The following is a 27,478-nucleotide window of genomic DNA, read 5'->3' as shown; positions in this document are numbered from 1 at the left end:
AGAATACGATGAATATGTAGAATTATGAATAGTTTCTGCCCATTTACGACAAAAGTGGCTGACTGAGTGCGGAGCAATATGTGTTTCTTGTAAAAGGGCAATGTCAATATGTAATCTATCAAAATATGCAAACATTTGCCTAATTTTCTTGGGGTTTTTAAGTCCCCTGACGTTCCAGGTGAGTAAGTTCAATTTCGTTGGCCTTGACTCAGTAGCGGCCATTACGCATATGGTAATACATTCTCTAGTTCACTATAGGCTGCATAGATTGCACTACCCCAAGGTTGAACAGTTTAAGTGGAAAATTATGAGCATCATTATGGAACACACAATCAATCAGAACTTCAGCGATGCGTCTCAAGTACCATAGTCTGCATAACAGTTTCCAACAACCCCCATCCACCCACCACCCACTTTAGCATCCCAATTATGCCAAAGACAAATCCCAAAACAAAAATACAACCAAACAATAAACTTCATGGGGAATTCCTGTGTGAGGGTCCACTAAGGGCACACAACTCCATCCAGTCTAGTGGATGTGGTCAGGACTACAGTGTGAATGCAGAATAACCATAACTAATCCCAATGAAGTATGCGTGGCACCAAATCTGACATTGTATGAGACATCATGTTGTACTTCGTCAAGCATCTTTACCTTATTATACACAAGGACAAAGTGGTCGACCAAGAAGAAAACAGCCCCCGCCCACAGTAGAAATGACGCAGCGCATACCTCCAAAAACATAGAGTTCCCAACATCAAGCTATGAGTGCATGTACAAACCACAATCCAAAGAGCTTTCTGTGACCGGCTAGATGGAAGTTTAAATCACCCTGGTTTGCGTGTTATAGCATATAGTGTGTCCACTTCACTGGTTCTAAATAAGGACCAAAATATCTCCCTGGCTCAATCTAGGCACATGGTGTCTGATCCACCCGTATCCACTGAGCTAAGGATATTGCTTACATTACTACTCTATGACCATCCTCCCCAGTCTCAACTATATATTAATGTTGGGAAGTCACATGATGCTTGGTCCAAACAAGTAAGTGCATGTGAGGTTCACCCGCAAGGCGGAAAGAGTAGCAAACAAAAAGGGGTTCGTAAGTTATACAGCATCTACTACACCATCCAAGTCTATACAGAGTCCTGATGATGATCCCTTTTCTACTCTTTGCTCTTGTTAACGATTTTCTTGATGGACTCCTAGGCAGTTTTTGGTGGAATACAATGGTCACAAGAGCCGGGTAGAAGTATACATACATCCCACCTTCTAAATGATAAGTCATTGCTGGTTAGCTCGCCCCAGTGACTGCACAGTTCATGTTAATGTGTCTTATGATAGATCCACCTCCCATGCGCCTTACAAGCCATAAAATGTCTTACCGTCACATATCAAGTTCGTAATGGACAATCCATCATAGACTAACAGTTCAAGGGCATATAGTACATTACCACCACATGGACATCATCGCCAGTCTAGCAACTCCTGCACCGATGTATCCTATTCCGAGTCCTGGTTTTGCTAATTTCGTTTCTGTTCTTTGCGCTTATTGACAACTTTCTTGACAAATTCCTGAGCAATTTTTGGTGTTTGGAGGATCGTCGATCGACCATCCCATGTCACTTTCAAACTTGCAGGATAGAGCATTGCATATTCTATATTCAACTCACGCAATTTCTTCTTGGCCGGAGCGAAGTCCTTACGAGCTAGTTGCACAGCCATAGTGAAATCCAGGTAGAATTCCAACTTGTTACCCTGATATTTCACCGGTTGCTTTTCTCCAGCCATCTTCAATACGCTATCCCTATCTCTGCAATTAAGGATGCGGGCAATTATGGGTCTCTGAGAAGCGCCCGGAGGTGGACATGGTGCTAGTGATCTATGTGCAAGTTCCACTATGAGGACGGCTGAAAAATGCTCGGCACCAAAGATTGAAAGAAGTATCTCTTCAACATAAGCTTCCATCTGCCCAGTATTGGTGGACTCTGGAACACCTGCGATTTGTATATTATTACGGCGAAACCTCGCTTCCAAATCCTGTGCTTTATTTTTTATAACTTCCAGCAGTTTCTCCATTCCTGTACATTTACTGGTCGTGGCATGCGCTTCATCCTCCACTGCTGCGATGCGTGCTTCAGCATCGTCCAGGCGTTCCCCTTGTTTGTCTAGCTTCGCCGCCATGTTGTCCACTCGCTGCGTAAGGTTGTCCAGTTTCTCGTTGATATCTTGCAGACTGGTTTGAATTGCTTTACCAGATGTGGATTCATTTTCCAGTTCAGTATCAGAATGCGCAATTGCCCCCTTTGTGTGTCTCCGCGATTGAAATGAGAGTTTGGGTTGCTGTTTATCAGGTTTGCCCATGATGTTGGTGTTCGGTACTACTAGAATGCAATTGCCTAGCATGATCCAAGAGTAACACTATCTGTTGGCCTTCCCTCTCATAGAGGTGCTTTTACATTTTTTAATTTATTCCGCCTTTGGGCATTACAACAGTCCAGCTCGAGTGATGGTTTGTTAGCAACTCAGACATACACAGTCAGGTGGTATCCGGGCAGCCCATAGGTGTATGCCTTAAGGTATTCCCAGAATCTAAGCTTCAGCCCGCCGGCGTCACTCCACAGCAGATCACCGCATAACTACAGCAGGACCCCCAGCCTGTACCTTGAAACTGGCAGCTTCAGTGCAGTGTTGCTTCAATACGGCAGAGTTCCGAACCCTGGGTCCTGCAGGCGGCACGTGGCCTACTATATTTCCTCCTCCTGCGTCGCCACATGAGATGCAAGGCTGGCCCCTCACCTGTCCAGCAGACAGACAGGCCGAACAGTTGTGCAGGGGGAGTGCTATGGTCGCTAATTGTACTTGTAATGTTGGTAGGGTATCCACCGTAGATGTAGGCCGCAGCTGTCACTGCGCGTTCCGGACACCCGCCATTTTGTGCCTGACAGTCTATCACAGTATGGTTCATAACACTGCCAGTGTGCTGCTCCACAACCAGATCAACCGTCGCCCGCCTTTGCTCAGAGTGGAGGTGCGCGTTCTCGCCACAAACTGCGCTCCTCACCTCCAGTAACTCGTCAAATAAAAAAAAAAATATCCCAGTGCAGGGCGCCACTATTTTATGCTGGGCTGTCGCGTCCACTCTCCAGAGCTCGCAATGTTGCCACCCAAATCTCACATGAGCGCATCACGCACCTTCACAGTGTGGTGTGTAATTTTAACAGTCTGTAATCTTTACCGAATGCGCTCCGCAATCTCCAACTTCACGCTCCCTTGCTCGCCGCATTACATTTAGTCCGGTTCTGTTACGGGTCAGAACGCCGCCATCTTACAGAGGCGTGCTGCGCTACTTTCTCGGCGCTCGCACCTACCAATGTCACTGCCGACTTACTGCATGTCAGTCCCTCTCAGCATAGTATGGCGTCTGGTGGATGGCTGCAGCAACTCTGCTTGTTGTCCGCCATTTCCGACGCCGTAGTCCTGCTCCCCGTGGTCAACCACTGATCAATGTTCGGGCTTCCGCCATTTACACAGCCCTACACTTTTCAGGCCAACCGGTCCCGGGTGTGATTTCACCACCTCCTTAGCATTGCCGCAATGTGGAAGTCAGCACAGTTTAATCGCCTCCTCTTCCGATTTCCACTACTGTCAATATCTGTCCGTTTGGCATCCGCAAAACTGCTTTTTTAGCCGATTGATGTTCCTGACCGGCGGAGCTGTCTTAACAGGCAGCCGTCCGGCAGTGCTGCACCCCCCCCCCCCCCCCCCCCCCCCTCTCCGCGGCCATAGTATCTTTGAATAAGCCCGGTCCGCTTGGGCCGAGGTCATCTGGCGCTCCAAGGCTCATTCTGGGATTTCCTGACCTTTTTGTATCAGGGCGCCCATTATTCCTTTACTAACGGACAGGTTGCTAGCATTCTCCACCGCTTGTGAGGTTTTGTAAGGATCAAGTTCCAAAGTTCCACACCAGCACTGATTTACATGTCTTGTCTTTTATTTCTTTATATACACGGCGTGTAACAAATGCCAGAGATCAATGTGGATAATGCCCCTCATGCTTTTAGTATAATTTGTCTCGGGTCCGCGTTTGGATCTCTTCCTTCTTCATGCCTCGGGGATTTGTTTGTCGTCAGAGAAATAGAAGAGCAGTATATGGTGAGCAAGATTGTCTGAACCTATCACCTCGGGGAAGGGAGTGAAGTTTCACCAAGAGCTTCGAACCTGGGACTAAGGACGTGAGGTTGTGAGAGGGAGGGTGGTCGTTTAGACCGGGGTCGTGAGTGATTGCCCGCTAATGCCGACTTTCTCCCTCCTCACCCTGAGATGCGCTCACGTACCTGTGTGAGCCACGATCCTCCAGGAGCGTGGCGGGGCAAAGCTTGGAATCGTGGTTTCTAACGTCCTTTGTGCCTCGCCGTCAAGACCAGGAGCAGAGTTCCCTCATCTAGCGTCTCCGTCTGGTCCGTTATAGGTGCTTGGTCGGCGTCTTCCTCCTCACCGCGTCTTCCGGGTTTCGTCCTTTCACGTTCTGAATTGGGACCTCTTTCTACAGTCATTGGTTCATAGTTTGTAACGAAGGGTCTGGGGGTGGAGTCCTCTGGCGAGAGTTCCCACTTAAAGAAGCTGCATCGGGAAAAAGCAGGCTGTAGCCCAGGTACGGGGCTCCAGGACACCGTCCAGTCCGGTGGATCATCGGGCTGTGAAAAGAGGAACAGATCCTTTCCGTGAGGGCCACACCACCATTAAGCTGTGCTGTCTGTCCAAGGACGTGTGGTCCATGACAGCCTTGTTTTTGTGTTTTTTGATGCCCACATATGTTTGGATTGGCGGTGATGTGGCAGTGTTTCAAAATGTTTGTAATATTTTCAGGATGAGCAGGGTGCCCATAGCTTATATTGAGAAGAAATTTGGTCTGCATTACTGTATGTATCCCGAATGCTATCTGTAGCTTATGATGAAGTTTTGCTAGGGCAAATGTGGTTTTAGCAACCTTTTTCTCTCTTGCCCGTGCCTGTAGGAAAGCTTTGCGTGAGGCAGATACAGCCAGACCGTGACCTAATTATATTTACTAGTCGTGGTGGCCCGATGTTCCATGTCAGCTGGAGTTTTTTAGCTCGTTGTACAAAGATTAGGACTTTGAGTTTTGCACCATTGACAGTTAGTGAATTTGTGATGTAAATATGTAGTATGGGAGCAATAATAAATCCCTGCTTCAATCCCTTGTTCGTGTGGATGTTTGGAGCAGCATGAGATTGAGTTAGCTTGATCTGTGCCCAGGTGTCTGTGTATAGGGCTGTTATTGTCTCCATTAGTTGCTTTGGGATCCCCCTTGCAGCGAGTTTGGGACAGAATGTTATTTCTTCAATGCTTTTGAATGCTGCACTGTAGTCTATAAACCACGCGGGACATGCTTTGTCCATCAAGTATGAAACATTATATGTTGTGGAGGCCTTCAGGTGGAAGCCCGTTTAATAGTATGGAAATTGGACAGGAGACAATGTTGGGTTGATAATCGTAACAGCAGAGAAAGCTTTGAGATAGTACTTGTCGTTCCTTCCCTCAGTTGATGTCCGATTCTGTTCAGGGTGTGAGCCATCACAAGGCTAACAGGGAGTATCTGCCCCAACTCTTGTTGTTTGCCACTGGTGCCCAGGGTCCATCCTGCTGTGGCTCAGTTGCATATTTGGCCGGGTACAATCACTTCTGCACTTTACTCTCAGGCTATCGAGGTTGAGCAGTCACAGGTTCCCAAGGGAGAATGTGCATGGGGCAAGACAAGAGGTCAGAGCTCAACAGTCAATCACCAGACACAATACCTCACTGTCCTGCCCCATTATGATTTTTTTGTTAAAGAAAAGTGTACTTTAATCACACAGCAGAACTAAATACTACACAATTAAAATGGATTGGCAAATGTAAGACAGCATTCCTGGTTACCATCTTTTGAAAGTACTCTATTTCCTTGACACAGTCTTTCCCACTCTTGTGACCCTAAGAGTTATAGTCCCCTGTATTCAGTCAAAGACATGAACATGTTCAGGTACCGAATACTTTAGTTTTATCCCCACGGGTTACATATCCTGCTCCATTCAGGTGTTCTCACCCCAGATTTGAATTTGGGTAAAATGTTTGTCCTCGAACTGCATCTCTTGGCACACATCATAGCTACTTCTTGCGGTTGTAGGCTAAGCCCCATGTTACCTGTTTGATGGAGTTATGCAGCTTGTTTGGGCAGGCAGGTGCAGCCCTTGCTCTCTGCCTTCACAGCAGGGACTTTGAACAGGAATTGCTGGACAAATTCAGCACAGCAGAACCTTCTGTAACTGCATAACCAACATCTTTGGCAGTTGTGGACTTCCCAGCTGGGTGCATACTGGTCTTACAACAAGGAGTTGCGGCCTCCGTACTGATTAGTTAGCAGTGTATTATCTTTGATAGTTTCATCCTCTGAAGTCCACCACTCTCCTCTTCAGTGAGGATACAGCTCCCACTTTGATGTCAACAGTGGTAGCACAAGTTCGCAGACCACAGCAGCTGCCAGTTGACACAATGGCACTTATAGTTGTAATGTATTTGAGCAGCTAGTTCATACCAGACCCACTTAGAGAGACAGGGACACACCATTACAACACAACTTGTTTCTGGCTTCTTTCTCTAAAGTCGTCTCTGTCTGGGTTTTCTATATGCCAGGAGCATGCTGGCATCTCCTGCTGGGTAGTCGGTCCTGCAAAGCCAGGCACACTCCTTCATTCTCTCGGCAGGCAGGCAGGCTAACTTTAGGGCACAGGCATACCCTTAACTTCTCCAACAGAATGAGCACATTTCAGGTGATGTTCCTTCACCTCTGGGGAATAGACTGTCAGACAGGCACCAATTATGGCCACTCTTTTTGAGTATTCTGTGGAGCACTTCCTTCTTTGGTTAAGAAGAATTTGGAGCTGGAACCAAATGGAGTGGTTTCGATCCCAGTTGTATTCACTTTTTCCAGACTGGAAGTAGAGCTTCTGTTTTATGCTTAACCGGACTTGTTTGAGTTGGTTCTCTTTCAAATAAATGCTGCTCTCCAGCTATAGCCTGTGGCACTGGGGCTGGCTCCAAACAAGGACTACCCTAAAACATGGACACAATAAAATGTGAAATCTGGCTATCATCAACCTTCCTAAAGCATTAATCAGAGACCAATAAAAGGGCAGAACTGGCATAGAAACGTCCCCATCTTGGAAACTTCAGCCTCTCACCCCTACCATCTACCGGTGCTATCAAAGTCTCCATCCAGCTTCTAAATGTAGCCCTATCTCTGTCCTCCTCACTTCAGTGCTGGGATCTCCACCCTCCAGCCACAGTAATGTAGGCAGTAGTCTGAGCAAGCTGTGGTCACCCTCCATCTTATGCCATGCTAAACTAGGGGCATCACAAAATGAATCCCACAGGCTGCATAACATATGTGTGCTACACATGCACCAAACTTACACACCCACTCAACATACACAGAAGTGTCGGTGCCAGGTTCTTGTCCTTGTATACCTGTGGACCTTTATACAAAAGGGAGCAGTAGACCATACTCTCACTGATACAGAGAAAAAGTCCTGGTCATACTATAACTCATAAAACGTGGTGCTCTGTCACCACCACTTTACATGATTCACCCAGGACAGAGATAGGAGTCCACTGTTGGCTATAAGGAGACTCTTGCTGCATCCCTCCTGGTTACACAACAGGTCTTGGGCTTTCATTTTCAAGGACAAAGCCGGGCACGAGCATTCATGCTAAGTTAGCATGATGTCGGAGCCCAAAATAAAAACAAGCATAATGTTTCACATGTTGTCTGGCACTAAGGGCGTATTAAACATACTTTTACCACGCAGGGAACATTCCCATCCGAACACTTGACTTAGTTAAGGCATTGGATAGGGTCAACTGAAATTTTCTCAACAGAAATGTGTAGATGACTGTATTAGGCCCCTGAATACTAGAATACATTAAAGCAAACCTCCTAAATTACTGCACAAAACGGATAATCCTGGCAAGCTAGCGACACCAACAATTTTGGCTAGGAGAACTAGACGAGGTTTACGTAGGTCTCCAATGATGTTTGTGCTTTCTGTGGAACTCTTGCAAAAATTGTCTAATGGAAATATTCAGCGTTTTCAAGTGAGAAACAAACACTTGAAAGTTGGTTTATTTCCCACTGACCTCTTATGCTTTTCTGTTAACCCAATTTATATTGCTCTCCTATAACCCCTGTTGGTCTATCCAAGCCGTATTTGAAGACCTGGTTTGTTGAGAAGTGTCAGGTTTTTAGATCAACCATTAAAAATCAGGACATGTGAATTTCCACTAAATGCATGTAAACGGAGGCATTGCTGATGATTCATGGCTTTAACTGGGCTGAAACAGGTATCTGATAATGTTCGAGGGTCAGACAATTATTGGTGAGACTATGACATAATAGGCACTTAATGTCCTTTTTGATAGGACCTGTATTATTTTGGCATATTCTGTAAAGAAGTTGTCATACATCCAGGGCATGTATTCAGTTGCTGTTTGATCTCTTTGTAGTTTTGCTGGAAGCTTAGATGAGAATCTCTTATATGCTTTCTCTTCCTTGTTCAGCAGACAGATTTCCCATTTGCTACTAACTGAGCGGCTAACGCACAGTAATAGATGCACCCGAGCCACTGAATATTTTATTATGGTGGACTAGGATAATTAATTATGGTGAAATGAAATGAAATTAAATTAAATTAAATTTATAAAGCGCATGGCTGCCCGCAAGCGTCCCAGCGCTATAGAACAAGGGGTTCGAGGCATGTGGGCTGCTGAATTCATATCTGTGCATAGACCGCCACCTAGTGTTGGGTCCGGATGATTGCACATTGTTGTCCTGGAAGAGTCTTCGAAGTATCACGAGATAGGTGGCTCCTCCCCTGGACTACAGTGCGCATGGGCATCGCCTCCATCCCCAGATTGTTTTTTTCCGCCATTGGGTTCGGATGTGTTTCGGTTCCCTCTGTCGGAACCGATAGTTGTTCAACTTCTACTCGAGACCAAAAGGTCTTTAGGCTGGGCGTCGGTATAGTTGCGTACGGGTTTCTTTCTGACTCTCAGCTCCTATCTCTTGCTGCCCTTCCACGTGCCTTCGGCGCGGACGGGCCTACACTACACCCTTTGCTATGGAGCGGACTCCATTCAAAAAGTGTCCGCTGTGTCACTCCAAATATTCACACCTCGACGTGCACCCTGTGTGCAATACCTGCTTGTCGCCGGATCACCGCGAAGACACCTGCATGGCGTGTTCGAAGTTCCGAAGCAAGAAGACTTTAAAGATTCGCCGGGCCAATCGGCTCCAGGCTCAATTATCGGCTTCGGCGCCCCCACCAGATGACATTTTCCAGGAATCTGTCGAGGGAGAAGACGACGTGCGAGGGTCGGACTCTGGCCCCGCGTCCGAGGAGGAGACCTACGACGCGGGTGAGGCGGACTTTGACGAAGTCTCCGACGAGGTAGGGGACGACGATCAGGCTTGTGCCACGATGGGAGATAGCTCAGAGGAGGAGCATCCCCAATCAGACTCAGGGGTTATTCCCCTTCATACGGCCCAGGTCGAGGGATCGCCTTCGGGCCTTACCCAAGATCTAACTATGAGTCCTACGTCCCCGCCTCCGGGCCCGGTCACGGACATTTCTAAGCCATCACTTATGTTGAAGAAAACGAAAGTGAAGCCAACTGGTCACGCACCCTCGGATGCGAAACCGAAACTGAAAGTTGCGTTGGTAAAGAAGGTTCTGGAGGCGTCAACTTCCAAGAAAACCAAAATGGCCGACTTGAAGAGCCACGCCAAAATGGCCGACCCGAAGCCCTCGGGGTCGACGCCGAAGGCGAAGGCCTCCGACGCGGCCGCGTCGGCGCCGAAAGGGGTCGGGGACCCGAAGACGGTTTCGAAGAAGCGTCAGGGCGACGACGCGCCTAGGCATGGGGCGTCGGCCCCGAAGAAGAAGCCTACCGGCGATCAGGCTCTCGAAGATGAGGGGTCGCTCGAGCCGGTTCAGCCCTCGGCAACCTTTACGAAGAAAGTGGGGGAATCCTTACAGCGGATCCGAAAGCCCACTGTGGTTCCCGCTCAGGACACTGTAGTGCCTACGCTCACGCCTAAGCCTACTAAAGAGCAAACGCCTATTCGTTTCACCCTTCCACCCAAGTCGGCGCCGAAGGCCTTCGCGCCGAAACAGGGCGGACATTCAGGGGAGGTATTAACGCCGAAAGCTGCCTTGGTGGTGTCGAAGCTTCGTCTCCAACCGCTTGCGGTAGAAGAACGTCGTGAGGTCATCATCGACGCCAACACCGGGAAACTGTCGCTCCTCAAACGAAAAATCACGTCGGAGCCGGCGTTGGAACCTTTTTAAGATCCCGCTCAAAAACAAGAAGTACTCTGCGGACTCTTCGGCTCTGGTGGAATTTGTGTCCCCACAGGCCTTGGAACACTCGCCGACGCATTCCCCCGCGGCCGATGCGGACGAGGAAGATGCCGAGTACAACTATCCTGCGTACTCGGATCCGGAGGAGGAGCATGTGCCTTGGGCCGCGGGAGGCGACACAGAAGACCCGCAGTCGGGTCAGGACACTCAACTTTTCGCCGCCAAGACGTCCCCGACAGAGGACTCGGCGGCCTTCAATGCTTTAATAGAGAGAGCTGCGGCGAACCACGATGTCGAGCTGCACTCGGACCCCGTGGATGCGGACTTCTTATTCGACACCTTCTCGGTAGCCGAAAAGCAAGTCAAAACGCTACCGATGCTTAAAGGGGTGCTGAAACATGCACCAGAGGTTTTCAAAGAGCCCACCCGGGCGCGGGTGGTCAACCCTCGCATCGACAGGAAATATAAGGCAGCGCCCACGGATCCCACTTATATCAAGGGACACTTGCCATTGGACTCCTTGGTTGTTTCCAACGCTCGGAAGAGGGCGAATTCTCAGACTACTGGTGACGCTCCTCCCCCAGACAAAGAGTCCAATATCTTTGAGGCCTCAGGCAAACGCATTGCTGCGCAGGCAGCTAACATCTGGAGAATATCTAACACCCAAGCCCTGCTTGCACGTTATGATAGGGCCCATTATGACACATTAGAGGCCATTCTGCAACACTTGCCTGACCAATACAAGGAGGCAGGAGAGATGCTCATTCAGGAGGGTAAACTCATTACAAATGCATCCATCAAATGTGCCCTAGACGTGGCAGACACAGCCTCCAGAGCCATCAATACAAGTGTGTTACTTAGACGTCATGCCTGGCTTAGAATTTCGGGGTTCAAGCCCGACATCCAAACAACGATATTGAGTCAAACAGTGAATCCTGACCATCTGTTTGGCCCTGAGGTGGATGCCTCCCTAGAAAAAATGAAAAAGGATACCGAAACTGCCAAGTCAATGGGGGCTTTACAGAGTCAGCAGTTTCGGGGTGGTTCCTTTCGCCGCTCAAATTCAAAAGGCACCTCACGGGGACAGGCATCCCAGTCCACACAATACTACAAGGGTAACACCCAGCCCTCGTATAACAACAAGGGTAGAGGTGGTTACAGAGGCAATAATATCAAAGGCAGGGGACGTGGAAACAATGGCTCCAGGTCCACCACCAACAACAAGCAGTGACGTCTTGTCACTGCCCCCCGATCACACAACACCGGTCGGGGGGAGACTCCAGCAGTTCCTGCCGGCGTGGAGGTCCATCACCACGGACAGGTGGGTGAGGTCTCTTATCCAGTACGGGTACTGTCTAGAGCTTACGTCCATTCCACCGGACATACCGCCAAGAAGCCGTCCTATGTCCGGCGAGCACTTGACCTTGTTGCAGCAAGAAGTTCTAGTTATGCTGCAAAAAGGGGCGATAGAGCTCGTTCCATTGCAAGAGCGGGGAACGGGGGTTTACTACCTGTATTTTTTGATCCCCAAAAAGGACGGATCACTCAGACCGATCCTGGACCTCAGGCCCCTGAACTGGTACATCCTCTCGGAGCACTTCCATATGCTCACGTTGCAGCAGGTGCTTCCCCTGCTTCAACAGGGGGACTTTCTGGCTACGCTGGATCTGAAGGATGCCTATTTTCATATTCCCCTGCATCCTTCCCACAGGAAGTATCTCAGATTCACAATCTTAGACCAGCATTACCAGTTCAGAGTCCTGCCGTTCGGGGTCACCACGGCACCAAGGGTATTTACAAAATGCCTGGCGACTGTGGCGGCGCATCTCCGTCGCCAGCACGTCCACGTCTTTCCATACCTAGACGACTGGCTCATTCAAGCAAAAACAGAACAGCAGTGCGTAGACCACGTGTCACGCACCATTCGTCTCCTGCACGATCTGGGATTCTCTCTGAACTACCCAAAGTCCCATCTCCAGCCCGCCCACGTGCGACAGTATCTGGGCGCGACAATCGACACTCTGGCAGCCACTGCGCAGCCGAATTCAGTGAGAATCGCCAGTATCCAGGCGCTGATCCAACGATTCAGACCCCAACACTCGCTTCCTGCGAAGGTGTTCATGCAGTTGATAGGCATGATGGCCTCCTGCATCTCCATTGTCCCGCACGCGAGACTACATATGCGTCCGCTTCAGGAGTGCCTAGCACGTCAGTGGACTCAGGCTCATGGGCAACTGACAGACCTAGTGTTGGTGAGCGGTCGGGCATACAACTCTCTGCATTGGTGGAATCCACAGAACCTTTGCAAGGGCCGACCTTTCCAAGAGCCTGTCCCACAGATTATCCTGACGACGGACGCCTCTCTCCAGGGATGGGGAGCGCATGTACTCCATTACACTGTGCAGGGACTATGGTCACTACAGCAAAGGAAGATGCACATCAATGTGTTGGAACTGATGGCAATCTTCATGGCCTTAAAGGCGTTCAAAGTACATCTGTGCAACAAGGTCGTGTTGATCCGGACGGACAACATGACGGCCATGTACTACATCCAGAAACAGGGAGGCACACACTCTCCACAGCTGTCTCATCTGGCTCAGAGCATGTGGAAGTGGGCCATTCAGAGGAACATCTTCCTCATGGCAGAGCACCTCCCGGGCAAGGACAATCAGATGGCAGATCTGCTCAGCAGGCACAGCCATCAGATGCACGTGTGGGAGATACATCCATCAGTACTCCAACCGTACTTCCAAATGTGGGGTCATCCAGAGATAGACCTGTTCGCCACAAAGGAGAACGCAAAATGCCAAAGCTTCGCCGCCAGGTTCCCACACCCCCAATCACAGGGCAATGCGATGTGGATGAATTGGTCAGGCAGATTTGCGTACGCTTTTCCCCCAGCACCTCTGATACCGCTGGTGGCACGCAAGCTCAGGCAACACTCGATGACGCTCATCCTGGTTGCTCCAACGTGGGCTCGCCAACCATGGTACACCACGTTTCTGGAACTCTCCGTGGTACCGCATCAAAGGCTTCATCTCACTCCCAGCCTTCTGACGCAGAGCCATGGCGACATTCAGCACCCAGATCCGCAACAGCTCAACCTGGCGATCTGGCTCCTGAAGTCCTAGAGTTTGGCTACCTCAATCTTCCTCCCGATTGCATGGACATCATTCGGGAGGCAAGGAAGCCCACTACTAGAGCTTGTTATGCGGCTAAATGGAAGAGGTTTGTCATCTACTGTGTGAACCACGACATTGACCCGCTAGATGCTTCCATTCAAAACATCATATGTTACCTTTTTCACCTGTATCGATGTAATCTAGCGTACTCTTCCATCCGCATTCACCTGTCTGCTATGGCAGCATACCTCCAGAATAGGCAGCACCTGTCACTCTTTAAGGTTCCTGCTATTAAGGCCTTTCTGGAAGGACACAAAAGGGTCATTCCACCAAGGACTCCACCAGCTCCAGAATGGAACCTCAATGTGGTTCTTACAAGGCTGATGGGTCCTCCTTTTGAGCCACTGCACTCTTGTGAGCTACAGTTTCTGACTTGGAAGGTGGCTTTCTTAGTAGCAATTACATCGCTACGGAGGGTTAGTGAGTTGCAGGCACTCACCATCCAAGAACCATTTTTCCAAGTACATGCTAACAGGGTGGTGCTCCGCACTAACCCTAAATTCTTACCCAAAGTGGTCTCACAATTCCACATAAACCAAACAATTGAATTGCCGGTGTTTTTCCAAAACCCAGAGACGCTGGCGGAGCGCATGCTCCACACCCTTGATGTGAAAAGGGCCTTGATGTACTATGTGGACAGGACGAAAGATTTCCGCAAAACCAAACAGCTTTTTGTTGCTTTTGCCACACAACACAAGGGAAACGCTATCTCCAAAGCGGGGATTGCTAGATGGATAGTAAAGTGCATTCAGATCTGCTACGCTAAAGCTAAGCGCACTCTCACTATCCCACCGAGGGCCCACTCCACTAGGAAGTTAGGGGCCTCTATGGCTTTCCTAGGTAACATTCCCTTAGAAGATATCTGTAGAGCAGCCACGTGGTCTACCACACATACTTTCACTAAGCACTACTGTGTAGACGTGCATTCCAAACAGCAGGCAGCTGTTGGTCAGGCTGTTCTAAAAACGCTTTTTCAGACTGCTGCAGCTGGCACGGGCGGCCGCCGTTAATGGAGGGACTGCTATGTATTCTATGCACAGATATGAATTCAGCAGCCCACATGCCTCGAACTGCAAATGCTACTTACCAGTATGCATCTGTTCTTGGCATGTAGGGCTGCTGACATTCATATCGCCCGCCCTCCTCCCCGGCGCCTGTAGCAGCTGCAGTATTTATTCATACAAACACATATGCTCATAGCATGGTCATCACTCACATTCTTCACTCCATCTCTGCCAATGGCTAAAAACAATCTGGGGATGGAGGCGATGCCCATGCGCACTGTAGTCCAGGGGAGGAGCCACCTATCTCGTGATACTTCGAAGACTCTTCCAGGACAACAATGTGCAATCATCCGGACCCAACACTAGGTGGCGGTCTATGCACAGATATGAATGTCAGCAGCCCTACATGCCAAGAACAGATGCATACTGGTAAGTAGCATTTGCAATACCAAAGACAGTGCCAGCGGCTATGGGTCTAGGGGAAACAGGAAGGTTTTGAGGAGCTTTCGGAACTTCGGATGGCTCGGCTCCATCCGAATCCTGAGTGGAAGAGCATTCCACAGGGTCGCTGAGTTCACTGAGAAGCGGCGACCCCCAGTCCGCATCCGCCTAACTCTCTGGACAATTGCCAAATTGGCATGATTGGAGCGGAGCGATCTAGTGGCCTTGTATGGGCGAACAAAATGCTCTAAGATAGGGGGGCCCTTCCCCTGTAGAGACTTATGAGCAATGCACAGGGCTTTAAATGTGACCCTTTCACAAATTGGTAGCCAGTGAAGGGCTTTGAGTGCCGGTCTGGCTGATGATTTATGGGAGGTGCCAGTCAGGAGTCTCGCTGCCGAGTTCTGGACTCGTTGAAGGGTGTTAATTGTAGATTCAGGGGCTGCGTGGAGGAGAGCGTTTGCTATAATCCAGTCTAGATAAAATCAGAGCCTGGATAAGTAGCCTCCTTGAGATTTCTGGCAGTAGGTGAAGTATTTTTCGAGCAGAGCGAAGTAACCCTATGAAGATGCCCGCTGTCTTTTTTGCCTGGGTCTTAAATGTCAAGTCCTGCTCCAGCCATACTCCCAGACCTTTTAGTTAATTCTTTGGGGTAGGTGCCGGTCCCAGGCAGGCAGGCCAGATGGACTTTGGTAGAGATGTTATATGGTGGCCTAACAACATGAGATCTGTTTTAGTCCCATTCAATTTGAGACGTGAGACGTTCATCCACGGGTGGATTTCTGAGAGGCAGGTGTGAAGGTTTTTTGCACAGTGTTCTTCTTGGGAGAGCACGAAACCAGTTGGGTGTCGTCGGCGTACGTGACTATTTTGATCCCAAATGGACTCACCACATCTTCGAGGGGGGCCATATAAACATTGAATAAGGTAGGGCTTAGTGATGAGCCCTGTGGAACCCCACACTCGAGAGGGGTTATCTTGGAGCGTGCTGATCCCTCCCACACCTGGAAGGTCCGATTCTCCAAGAAAGATGTGAGCCATTGCCGCGCAGTACCTGACACTCCCAGATTGCTCAAACGATGGATTAAGATCTTATGGTCCACCGTGTCGAACGCAGCGCTCAGGTCCAGGAGGATCACCAACGTTGATCCCCCTGAATTCAGAATGCACCTTGCTTCCTCTACAACTGCCAATAGTGCGGACTCTGTATCCTGCCCTGGGCGAAAGCCAGTCTGGGATTTACGAAGCAGTTTGTTCGTTTCTAAGAAAGAAGAAAGCTGCTGATTGGCTATTTTTTCCGCCATTTTGCTGACACACGGCAGCAACGAAATTGGTCGGAAATTACTCAACTCTGCTGGGTCAAGCTCAGGTTTCTTAAGAAGCGCTTTAACCATGGCGAGCTTCCAGCTGGACGGAACGATTCCCTGGATGAAGGAGGCATTGATAAGGTCTGTAATTATTGGGGCAGTGATGGCAGCTACCTGGTTCAGGACATGCATAGGGGCAGGGTCATTGGGAGAGCCACTCTTTATGGTGTGTGAAATTTTTAGGAGGTCCTCCCTTGAGATCGGGACAAACGAGCCGAGGCAAGGGCTGATGGTGGGGGACAAAGAGTGAGTCCAGTCAGAGGCTGGACCGCTCTGCGGTAGAGTTTTAAGTATAGTTTGAATTTTATTTTCAAAGAAAGCGGCCAATTGGTTGCACCTAGCTTCGGATGCCACTTGCACCGTCGAAGGAGTTGGTGCTTTGAGGAGATCTTTGACAATTTTAAATGTCTCTCTAGATGAATTAGAGGAAGTTCTAATTTTCTCTTCATAGTAAGTGGCTTGAGCCAGTTTCCGAGATGATTTATAAGTCCTCATGGCTTCTCTATACTCTGATTTATCATGGGAGCCCAATTTTTTCTCCACATGCGCTCGGCTTTTTTACAATCTTCCTTAGGTTTCGAAGTTGAGGGGTGTACCAAGGGGTTTTAAAGGCCCTACTCTTTTTTTCCACTGTCTTTTTAGGCAGAACAGAATCGAGGGACTCGTTGAGCCAGTTTAAGAGGTTTAGATCCGCCTCCATGGGGTCAGGGTCAGATAGGGGAATCGTCTGCTCCAGTCTGTTAATCCAGCTTTCTAAAGAAAGTTTGGCCCAGACTCTCTCTAAAGTCGTGGCGCCTGTGTTTGTGGGAGGTCCAAATTTGTTTGCCACTCAAATGGGACCAGGAAATGGTCGGACCAAGGTAGGGGGAGGGAGGACCTTGAAACCAGATGTGGGGCATTCGTGAATATAGGATCAAGAAGATGACCTTTTTTGTGTGTGGCATCTTCATTTATTAGCTCCAGCTCCATAGTTTTCAGCTCGTGTTTAAGATCCCTAGCCCCCTTGTCAGAAGGGTCGTCGAAATGAAAATTTAAATCTCCTAATAAGATAAAGTTAGGTGCAGCGGTAGCTAAGGCAATAGTATTCTCTAGTAGTGAGTCTATGAATTGACCTGGGCTGCCTGGCGGACGATATACCAGTAGGCCAGATAAGGATTTATTCGGTGACATTTGCAAATGAAAATGAGTGCTTTCGCAGTCCTTAACACCACCCTCTGCTATTCTACTGCCAAATCTGTCTCTGTATTATTGCTAGCCCACCCCCTTTTCCAAGAGGTCTATGTTGACATTGCATGTTAAAGCCGTCTGGCAATACCATGTCAATATCAGCTCCAGAGTTTGGTGACTGCCATGTCTCTGTTAAAAACAATAGGTCCAGTTCCAGATCTTGGACCAATACATTTATTTCAACGGCGTGTTTTGGAAGGGACCTACAGTTTAGGAGTGCCATAGTAAGTGTGGCGAGTTTGTAATGGCGTTGTTCTTCTCTAATGTGGACCCCACCCCATCATAGCCTCTCGGCCAGGGATATTCTGGGTTGAATATCAGATGTTCTCGGGGGTAAGGCCTGGGTTTGAAAAGCAGTAGATTCTCCCGAGTATAAGTCGTATGAGGGCCCGATGAGTCAACCAGCGTCTCTGGCCCATGGCCCAGTCTGGCACGGACGGGCATAGACGGGCTTGCCTCTGGCGCGCCTCCGGCGCACCATCGGCGCGGACGGGAAGAGGACTTCATTTTATGGTGTGTAGGCCCCTAATCGTCCGGACACTAGAGCGCTGTCCCCGTCCTCCCCCAAGATTGTGCCCGCAGTCTGCGCCGAGAGGGATCGAGGCCGGCGTTCTGTAGAAGCCCTAAGTCGGCTCCCCAAGGCCCCTACAATCCCTGGAAGAAGCACCACAGGTAGAGAAGTGTGGCGAGGGGGGGAACAATTAAAATCTCAAAGTCCAAAGTGCGATAATTATTTAAAGAATGCTCGTGCTGTCAGTATAATCAATTCAGTTTTAAAATCAATTCAGTTTTGTTAAAAAATAGTAACCCTAAGCTCCCGGCTGCGCCTCAGGAGTCCTTGTTCTAGTGAGGAGCAGGGAATCAAATGCCCTTTTTATCGTGTACCGGCCCCCAATCGGCCGGACACTAGAGCGCTGTCCAAACACTAGAGCGCTGTGGACAAACTTTTGACGTGTGTCATGGAAGAACTAGATGTCATTATCAAATAATGAATGTCCAAATTTTAAAACATTGAGGCCTGTCAGTCCTGCTAAAGGATTCGAAACAGCTATTTTTGGACATCCTCACCAGATATGATAGATACTGCTGGGATCAAACCTACAAATTCTTCCTTAAAAATGGGGTAGGAGCGCTTTTATTAAAACTCAACGCATGTATAGATTGAGCATCAGAAGTTTCAATTAATTTGGGGAAGTCTGCTCATGTGCTCTTGTATCATATACCTCTTGAGATAAGTTATTTCTTTCCCTGCCACCACTTCTCATTTCTTGCCATCTTATTTTTTGTTCTCGTTTGAACCATTGGCTAAATGAAGTACTTATAAAAGGTTTGTGAAACAGGTTTCCATGTCATTTTATTACATTTGTGACTGGTTCAAAACACACTTAGCTTTTTTTTGTTTTGTGAACAACCTAATTTTGACCTGTTTGGTTACCTATAGACTTATTTCAAAAAGGAGGGAAGAGGATTCAAGGTCCATTCAGTTCCCCTAGTTAGAAACTGAATTAATCAAAAGGGAATGGACACTGGTGTCTACTAAACCTTCGGTTAGTCTTTGAAAACCCTCATAGACAGCCTGATTTAGTCGATGCGGTGTATCTTTTATCCGCCCCGTCAGGCGTCATCGCATATTCATAGGGTAGTCAAATAACGTGCGGTATGCCTGCCTCACCCGAGTCTACCTCCGGTCCAGGTAGAAGTGTCCAGAAATAATAGGAAAGGGAAAAATATAAAAACAGTGTGTCACCAAAAAAGAATTTTTAATGAAAAGGTTGGCACTGTTAAAAAATTCGATATATATGTAATCGGGCAACTAGATTACCATATATCTATATATATATATGGATGCTTCAACATGTTTCAGCTCTATGAGCCCAGCCGGGTCTGTAGAGCTTTCGTCAGGACAAAAAGACAAAAATACATACACAGAAGGTACTTACACAACTTGTGTAGGTTCCTATAGCTATTATGGAATTTCTTATACAGTCACCTTAATAGGCGTTCTTAGAGGCTTCTACAGGAGTGAGGAGTCGCTAGGAGTGGTCTTTGCCACGAGGACCTGCTTTCAGTCCCTTGGCCTTACTCAAGAACTTTCTTAAGAAAAGTATCTAATACACTTATTTTATCTTAAGTGCTGCAGGATCTCAAGTATTGATGTGACTATTAGGTGTATATGATTTCAATTAAGAGTTCCCTGTAGTGAAATGAGGTTGTATAGGTAAGTAATTTTTTTCGTACAATTCTCTTCTGCTGTGATTTTAGAAATAACTCTTTTGTTCTTGTGGTTTACCATAGCGTCAGAACCTATATATGTTGCCAGGTTTCAAGTTTTTTTTCCTCACCTCTTTTCATGTCTTAAGTTTTTGCTGGTTCACCTCCTGCATACTACTCCTAAATGCCACACATCTGAACAAATGACTGGACTATGGCAGGCACTTACTGTGAAATGTTCTTGCCTAGGAAACTTGAGGGTCTTATGAAAAGCATGTCCAGGAAAAACGTCATTATAACATTTCCCCAAGGGTCAATGTCACTGTTGTAGGCCCATAAAGCAAGGTTACATGATAATTGTTTATGTAAGTGTGTATGTATTAATATCCATGTACAAGAGCCCATGAATGCCCCATGAAAATAGTGTTTTTTTAACTTTTTATAGAACCTCCGAAGACATTCACACAGGATGGTGTGTGTTTGACAGAGTCTGGGCTCTCTCACTTACAGAGCCTTACTGTAACTGTCCCAAGAAAGAAGCGTTCCAAACCAAAGCTAAAACTGAAGATTATCAACCAGAATAGTGTGGCTGTTTTGCAAACTCCTCCCGAGCTTCAGTCTGAGCATTCCAGAGATGGGGAGATGGATGATAGCCGAGGTAATATTGTTTAAACAACCATAATAATATAATTTCATTATACTAGAATTTTTGTTCTGAAAATTTGGAAGCTGTTTTCTTGACAGAGACACACATTTGTTAGAAGTAGTTAAAAATGAAATGATCAAATTTGTTTGAAAGTTTTTACTCTAAAAAATTATTTTTTACAATTCTGCACGAAAGTGAGCACTCACACCGCTCTCCTGCCACACTTCATATGAAGAAAGGCATACCTGAAATGCTTTCCAGCTTGTGCTCTTCCTAATACATTGACCTGTTTTGTATATTTGTTTAATAGTGGGGGTTCATGTAAATTATATAAGAAATGTAACTACACAGCAAACAGTTATATGATCGTCACAAGTATGCAGGTAACATCTCCAAAGTACAAAGATTATCTTAATACATTGTAATGATATGAATTCAACATCCCTTCAATAACCAGATCCAGATGGAAATGTCTAGCTGCAGATTCCTCATATTTTGAATATTCCCCAGGCATCAGATTGGATCTCTAAACTTTTTAGGAGCACCCCCGGGCTGATAGGTAGCACTGTGCAGCTCCACACAGATGCTGCTCTGTTCCGGAAATGATGTGCTGATGTCCGCTCTTCTTTCTGTGGCACCAGACGCGGATCCTGAGCTACCTCTTGTCTCTTTGAAACCCTTTCCACAATCATGCAAATGGTTTTACAGTGTGCAAGGGACATGTCCACTTTCAAAGCAACAGGTTTTAAGCTCTGTAAGGAATGTCACAAACAAATATTTGTGACAGATCCTCACCAAAATTCCCTGAGTTGCACCAAAAGTCCCTGAGTTGAGCCACAACTCTAAGGCCTGGAGTGACTGTGCATTGTTGAACCTAAAGGCCGTACTTGACCGCAAGCCTTGATACCTCTTCGGAGACCAGGCTCTTCACATCCCAGTCCCTGCCACTGTGGAGAGTGCCTCCTATATCAAGGTTAGGTGTAGGGCAACCAAAGTTCTTGACCTCCAGCTCACCACCTTGGAGGGCAAAATCAATTTATTTACAGAGGTTCTCAGCCCGGGCAGATATCAAATGAATCCTATTTAACAATGGCTTTACAGACGCCTTGTTGGGAGCATGGGCCAAACGTTTGGCCCATGCCCCCAACAAGGCGTCTGTAAAGCCAAGTTTGTCATCCGCCAGATTGCACAATGCCACCACTTTGCCCCAGGTGAGCCTGCATTTTTATCTCCACACCCCTCACAGAAACACTTGGTGGTGTATGTGTCGATAGGGAGTTTCAAACAGGTAGAGACGTTCAGGAAGTCTCTTCTCCCACCAGCTTGGCACCAGGACAGTGAATGCCAGCTGCCCGCTGGGACTCTCTTCTCATGCATTTTGGGACTTGTTGGCTCAAGTCCTCCAAGGTGTCCCTGATGATCTCCTGATGGTCCTCACCCAGGCCTTTCAAGACAGCTTAGTTCATTGTTCGTTGTGGCTTGAACACCGCCAATCCCTTTGGGCACGCCATTGGCACCAGTGTCTCCATTGACTGCCATGCTTGGCTGCGGTCCTCCATTTTTCTTAACTGATGTCAAGTTGTCCTTCATGGGCTTACTGTTTGACTGTACTTGCCGGTTTGATGACAAGGCAGACTCCGCCCTTGAGCAGTTCAAGGAGTAGACTACAACCCACCCCCTTTGCTTATTGGCCCCACCTCGCCAGGTGCATCAGCCCCACTGTTTTTTCGTGTCATTGTGAGAGGTACCCCATACTGTCAGCCAATCCACCTCCAGCTTAGCACCTAGCAGATTTGTAGTCACAGCTGTGGTGCCCCCTGCCGTCAACGGGTCTTCCAGTCTACTACCATCCCCCTGCAGTCATATCTGACAAGCTCCAGTAGCTTATCAGCTCCAATGATTCATGATGTGTTTGGCAGGTTATAACATCTGTCAGGTGGGCCATACAAATTGTTCAGAAGGTTGATGTCCTTCACTTCTTTTCCTCACTGCCACATCTTTCACTGGTCCCGTAACTACTGACAGAGGACCATCTGCAGTTGGTGGTTTCCCTGGCTAGGGCAGATGCTGTGGATTCCGGGGTCAATAACCTTTCCCCGTGTCTCACCAAGGTCCTCGATTGGATGGACGCCTCTTTTCTGAAACTTAACTGTTCAAAAACAGAGATTATGATGCTGGGACATAAGGCCCCCATCAATCTTGACTCTTGGTGGCCCATATGTTTGGGTCCGCCCCCTCCCCCGAAGGAGCAAATTAAGTCTGGGGGTGTGGCTTGATCCCACCTTTAGTTTTCAAGTTCCAGCCCGTAAGGTCGCCGCTACCTGTTGCGGCCTTCTGAAGATCCTACGGAAGGTCCTGACCCTTCTTCCGTTCGAGGCAAGACGTATCCTGGTTCAGTCCTTGATCCTCTCGCGGCTTGACTATGCGAACGCGGTCTACTTGGGGGCACCATTAGGGACCATTAAGATACTCCAGTCAGTCCAGAACTGCGCAGCCCGAATGCTTATGGATGTCCCTAGACACAGCTCGGCGAAGACGGCCATCCGGGCTCTACACTGGTTACCTGTTCAGGAAAGGATCCAGTTTAAGGCCTTGTGTATGGCCCACAAATCAATAATCAACAAGGGCCCTGCCATTTTGTGCCCTCTCCTGAGGCACCATCAAGGGCCCAGAGCTCTTAGATCCAACCACCGCAATTTGCTCTCTGTCCAGAGGATCAAGCGTTCTCGTACAGGGGGCCGACGTTTTGCAGTACGGGCAGCAAAAAGTTGGAATCAGCTGCCCGATTACCTGCGGCTTGAGCCTAATCATTTACAGTTTAGAAAGCGGCTGAAGACCTTCCTGTTCGCTGAGTGATTTGTCTGAGATGGGTCTTAAGCGCTGGGATGCCCCCGGGTAGCCAGCGCTATACAAATCTGTACTCACTCACTCAATCTTTCCATATTGTGGCTGGAAGTGTAACCCCTTTTGGCCAAAGGGATTATCATTAGGGGGCCCTTGCGAAAAGTAGGACATAGTTTCTATTCTCGCTGCTTTCTGGTAACCAAGAAGGGAGGAGGCCTTCAGACTATTGTAGACCTACTCATTGCCTTAGTGCCTTCCCTCCAAAAGGAAAAGTTCAGAAATGCTCACACTGGCCCAGGTCTTGACTACCTTCAACCCTGGGATTGGATGGTGGCGCAGGACCTGCAGGACACCTATTTCCATTCCACAATCTTCATGTTTTATGTTTTAGAGTTTTTTATAGCGCAAACTAGACCCAAAGATATCCGGTATTAGAACGTTTTACATGAGCACCAGTTTTGTTACAGATGGACACATTCATTTTCTTTTTTTAGGCACGGGGAGATTAAGTGATTTGCCCAGAATCACAGGATGTTGAGCGTCGTTGCAGAGACATGCATATCGTAGTCAGTCAGTAGCATTTACTGTTTGCAACCTCGCCAGTGCCCCATAGGTGTTGAAAAAAGTGATGGCTGCCCACCTTCGGAGATCAGGGTGCTAGTCTTCTCTTACCTCAGCGACTAGCAGATGAAGTTGACTCGTGACCTCCAGATTACAGCGAACCTACTGTCATCTTCGGGGTACACTATCAGTGTGCCGAAGTCACATCTGTTACTTCTCAAATGCCCCCTTTCATTTGAGTCATTTTGAACACATTCAGTTTCTTTCTTTTCTCCAGGGGAAGAGAGTCCAGGACATTCAGACTATGAACCCGATATTTCAGCCTTGGTCCTGGATTTCATTGGAGGCTGGAAGAGAGCCCAGGACATTCAGACCATGATCCCGATATTTCAGCCTTGGTCCTGGATTTCAGTGGAGGCTTCTCTGAGGCAGCTGGGACTGATGGGCTCCTGCATCCTGCTGGTTGAGTATTCAAAATGCGGGCTCTGAAATGGGATTTGAAGTCTCAGTAAGCCCGACATCAAGGGAATCTCTGACCACGTTCAGATTTTGGAAGAGCGTGCAAAAGACATACAGTGGTGGTTGCTTGCCTGCGATTGAGTCAGCGGCAGCCCCCATCTCCTTTCCCCATGCAGAGCAGACAGTGGTGACTGATGCATAATTTCTGGGTTGCGGTGACACACTGGTAGAGGTGGGGATCAGAAGCTTCTGGTCTCTGGCAGCATCCTGGCTCCATAGAGCGTTCTGGAGCCATCTGCTTGGTATTACTCCGCTGGCATTCTATGCAACATGTCACCCCTCTAAGGAAGGAGGAAAAACTCAATTTCTTGGACCCCAATAAAGCGCAGACTTCTCCATAGATTGTAGAAAAGAACGCCGTGTAGACTATCAGCTCTTTGTGGCGTTCACTGCGGCAAAGAAAGTTAAAGATGTGCAGAAGAGAACTATCTCACAGTGCATTGTGCTCTCCGCTAAGATCTGCTATGTATTGGCTAAAAACCAGCCTCCAGAAGGACTGAACACTCATTCTACTAGGCCAAATCTGCTACCACTGCGTTAGCTCAGAGTCCCTGACCTACACATTTGCCAGGGGGCTACATAGGCGTCCCTCCATACGTTCACAGAGCACTATTGGCTGCATTGTCAGGTTCGCATTTTGCTGCTCAGTTTTACAGGTCTTTCTGGTTTGAGTCCATCCAAGGCCCACTTTCAAATAAGTAATACCTTGTTATCTTTTCAGAAGGTGAGGAATCTGTGGCTAGAAGTTTCTATCAGAAGTACAGGTTACTTCCTTTCAGTAACGTTCTTTCAGGTAGAGACTCTTATCTATGCATTCTGTCTTGCCGCAGATTCCTCACCGACCCTTCCATCCTCCCCATTCTGTTGTTGGCCTCCCTCCGTTAATAAGATCCAAAGTCTAGGTATCAATACACTGCCACCCCAATTTGCTCTTGGGGCTCCTCTTCTGGGGGTGCAGTCAGTCTCTAATAACTGACCACAGGAGTGGCGTTTTTAGAGGTTACACACGTAATTTCTGTAGTGGTATGGCGTTAGTGCTGAGCTGCATGGGTCCACCTACCTGCGTGCACAGGTACTGCTGGAAAGTTTCTGGATCTAGTCTGATGCCTGTGGAGCATTCAAAAGGTGAGGAATCTGCAGCTGGATAGTCTCTACCAGGAAGAGCTTTATCGAAGGTAATTAAAATGTTCATTTTATCAATTGAATTGTTAATCAAATACTTCGTAACTGATATCTTTTACAGTGCTTGCATTCAGATGTAATATGAGTTTTAGATTTAATCTACACAGAATCACAATACCTGAATATTCTAGTACAATGCCTAGCCACAAATACATTCATAGATGTGTACCCGATTCTAGCAAATTTGGTAATACGGTCATAAAAAAGGTATCCTAAATACCATGTGTAGGTCTGATTTATGCCTCCCCATTGATGGCATATGGTCACAATTGAACCATAGTTTGCCTCATTTTCAGAGTTGAACAAATTGTTAGATGGTGCTCCTTTACACACGTGCTATAATATCATATTTTCGGAAACTGGACTTCAGTGGAGTATGAGGCAGAGGTCAGCCCGGGACCAGGGTTCAATTCCCGACGCGGCAGGGTCTTGAGCTCAAATGTCCATGGACTCGATAATTCTCGCTTCGGTGCCTGACCTAATCATGGGTTCACACTCTGCAACTCTGGGCATTAAGCTTGCTTAATCTCCACAACGGCCCCCCGCGGCGGGATGCCTGGATTTCACCTTGGGGATGCCCTGTAGGGGCTATCTCACAGGGAAAAGCTAGGACGGGTTCCCAAGGCAAGCGCGGAGATACCCCTTCGGGGGTCGATTCAGGCGCTATATAAGAAACATAATAATAATAATAATAATAAGCCAGTCCTGATAAAAGGAAGACTGAGTCATGTTTTAGGGTAAGTGGGTTACACAAAATGCCATAAATTACTCCTGCTATAGATTCTCCTATAGTTGAGGCATTAAAATACCAGATAGTTTATTATCTGACTTCCACATGTATAATTCCTTATCGCTTCTACTTAGGTTGATTTGGAGAGATGACACACACTCCTTAGAATAAGGACCTCCTTAGCCACATCGACGCTAATGACGAGCTCAGCTCATCATGAGGCACAGTGGAGCTGCACTAATGACGAGCTGAGCTCGTCATGTATAATGGATATGAAGACCCTTCAGCACAGCAGGGGAATTGCTGTAGCATCGATGTGGTTAAAATTGGTGTCTTGTTTATGATATGGAAGCTAAGTTGATGAACCTTGTACACTAGCCAGTATAATTTTTAATACGGTATGCCTTCAACAGCATCCTTGTGTAAAAAACAAATTTTACTATTGCATTTATTCACTGTTAAGGTTTCAAATTTTTTTTTTTGTGCGTTTCAGATCTAACATTACATATGACACCATTAGCCTATTTTTGTTTATTCATTGATTATTCATCATGAATCGCATGAGCCTAAAATAATTTGAAAAGATAGGAAGGGATCAACAACTGCACCCAAAACATGGAGCAAGTAACAGAACTTGGAACTTTTGACATAGAAGAACACCAAAGTATTATTGTATTTGGTGTGAGGGAGAAAAAGTATGGAGCAAAGAGGGTGACATGGACATTGTAAGTGTCCTTGACACCAGTGATACCCAGGTCTCTGACAACAGGTCTCGGATACCCAGTGTCCCTGACATTTAAGTGAATGTCCTTGACACCCAGATCCCTCCGACTGTTATAATGAGGTTGTTGGTGTGGCAGGAGCAGAAGAGAGATCATTTTCTTGTATAAATCTCCTAGATTTAGTAAGATTTAGTAAGATTGAGGGACCCTCAAGTACGGGGGCATGAAGCAGAAGCCCTCTATTCTGGAAGAATATTGCCCCAGTGATCTTCATCTCAAAGTGAATCAGTGCTTTGTCATAGCTAAGTTTTGTGTAAACTGTTCCATTTCCAGGAGCTGCCACAGTTTATTAAACCAAAGTGCGCAGGACAGTGTTTTTTTCTTTCTCCGGAATAGTGCTTTGAAGTGACTTGCTGCCTCCAGCAT

At 47.6% G+C, this 27,478-nt stretch overlaps 1 protein-coding gene across 2 annotated transcripts in view; it reads left to right on the top strand.

Moving 5' to 3' along the window:
• The window catches only part of KMT2C (lysine methyltransferase 2C), a 1,555,522-nt gene that overhangs the window by 495,319 nt on the left and 1,032,725 nt on the right, over positions 1–27,478 (top strand). For both annotated transcript variants that reach the window (XM_086941472.1, XM_086941471.1), the window contains exon 18: positions 20,294–20,506. In XM_086941472.1, the coding sequence (XP_086797598.1) occupies positions 20,294–20,506 (213 nt within the window). The remainder of the gene's footprint in view (positions 1–20,293; positions 20,507–27,478) is intronic.

This window comes from Lissotriton vulgaris, chromosome 10 (genome assembly GCF_964263255.1).
Source record: "Lissotriton vulgaris chromosome 10, aLisVul1.2, whole genome shotgun sequence".
NCBI lineage: Eukaryota > Metazoa > Chordata > Amphibia > Caudata > Salamandridae > Lissotriton > Lissotriton vulgaris.
The sequence above is the reverse complement of the archived record's forward strand: the minus strand, read 5'-3'. Positions and strand labels throughout refer to the sequence as shown.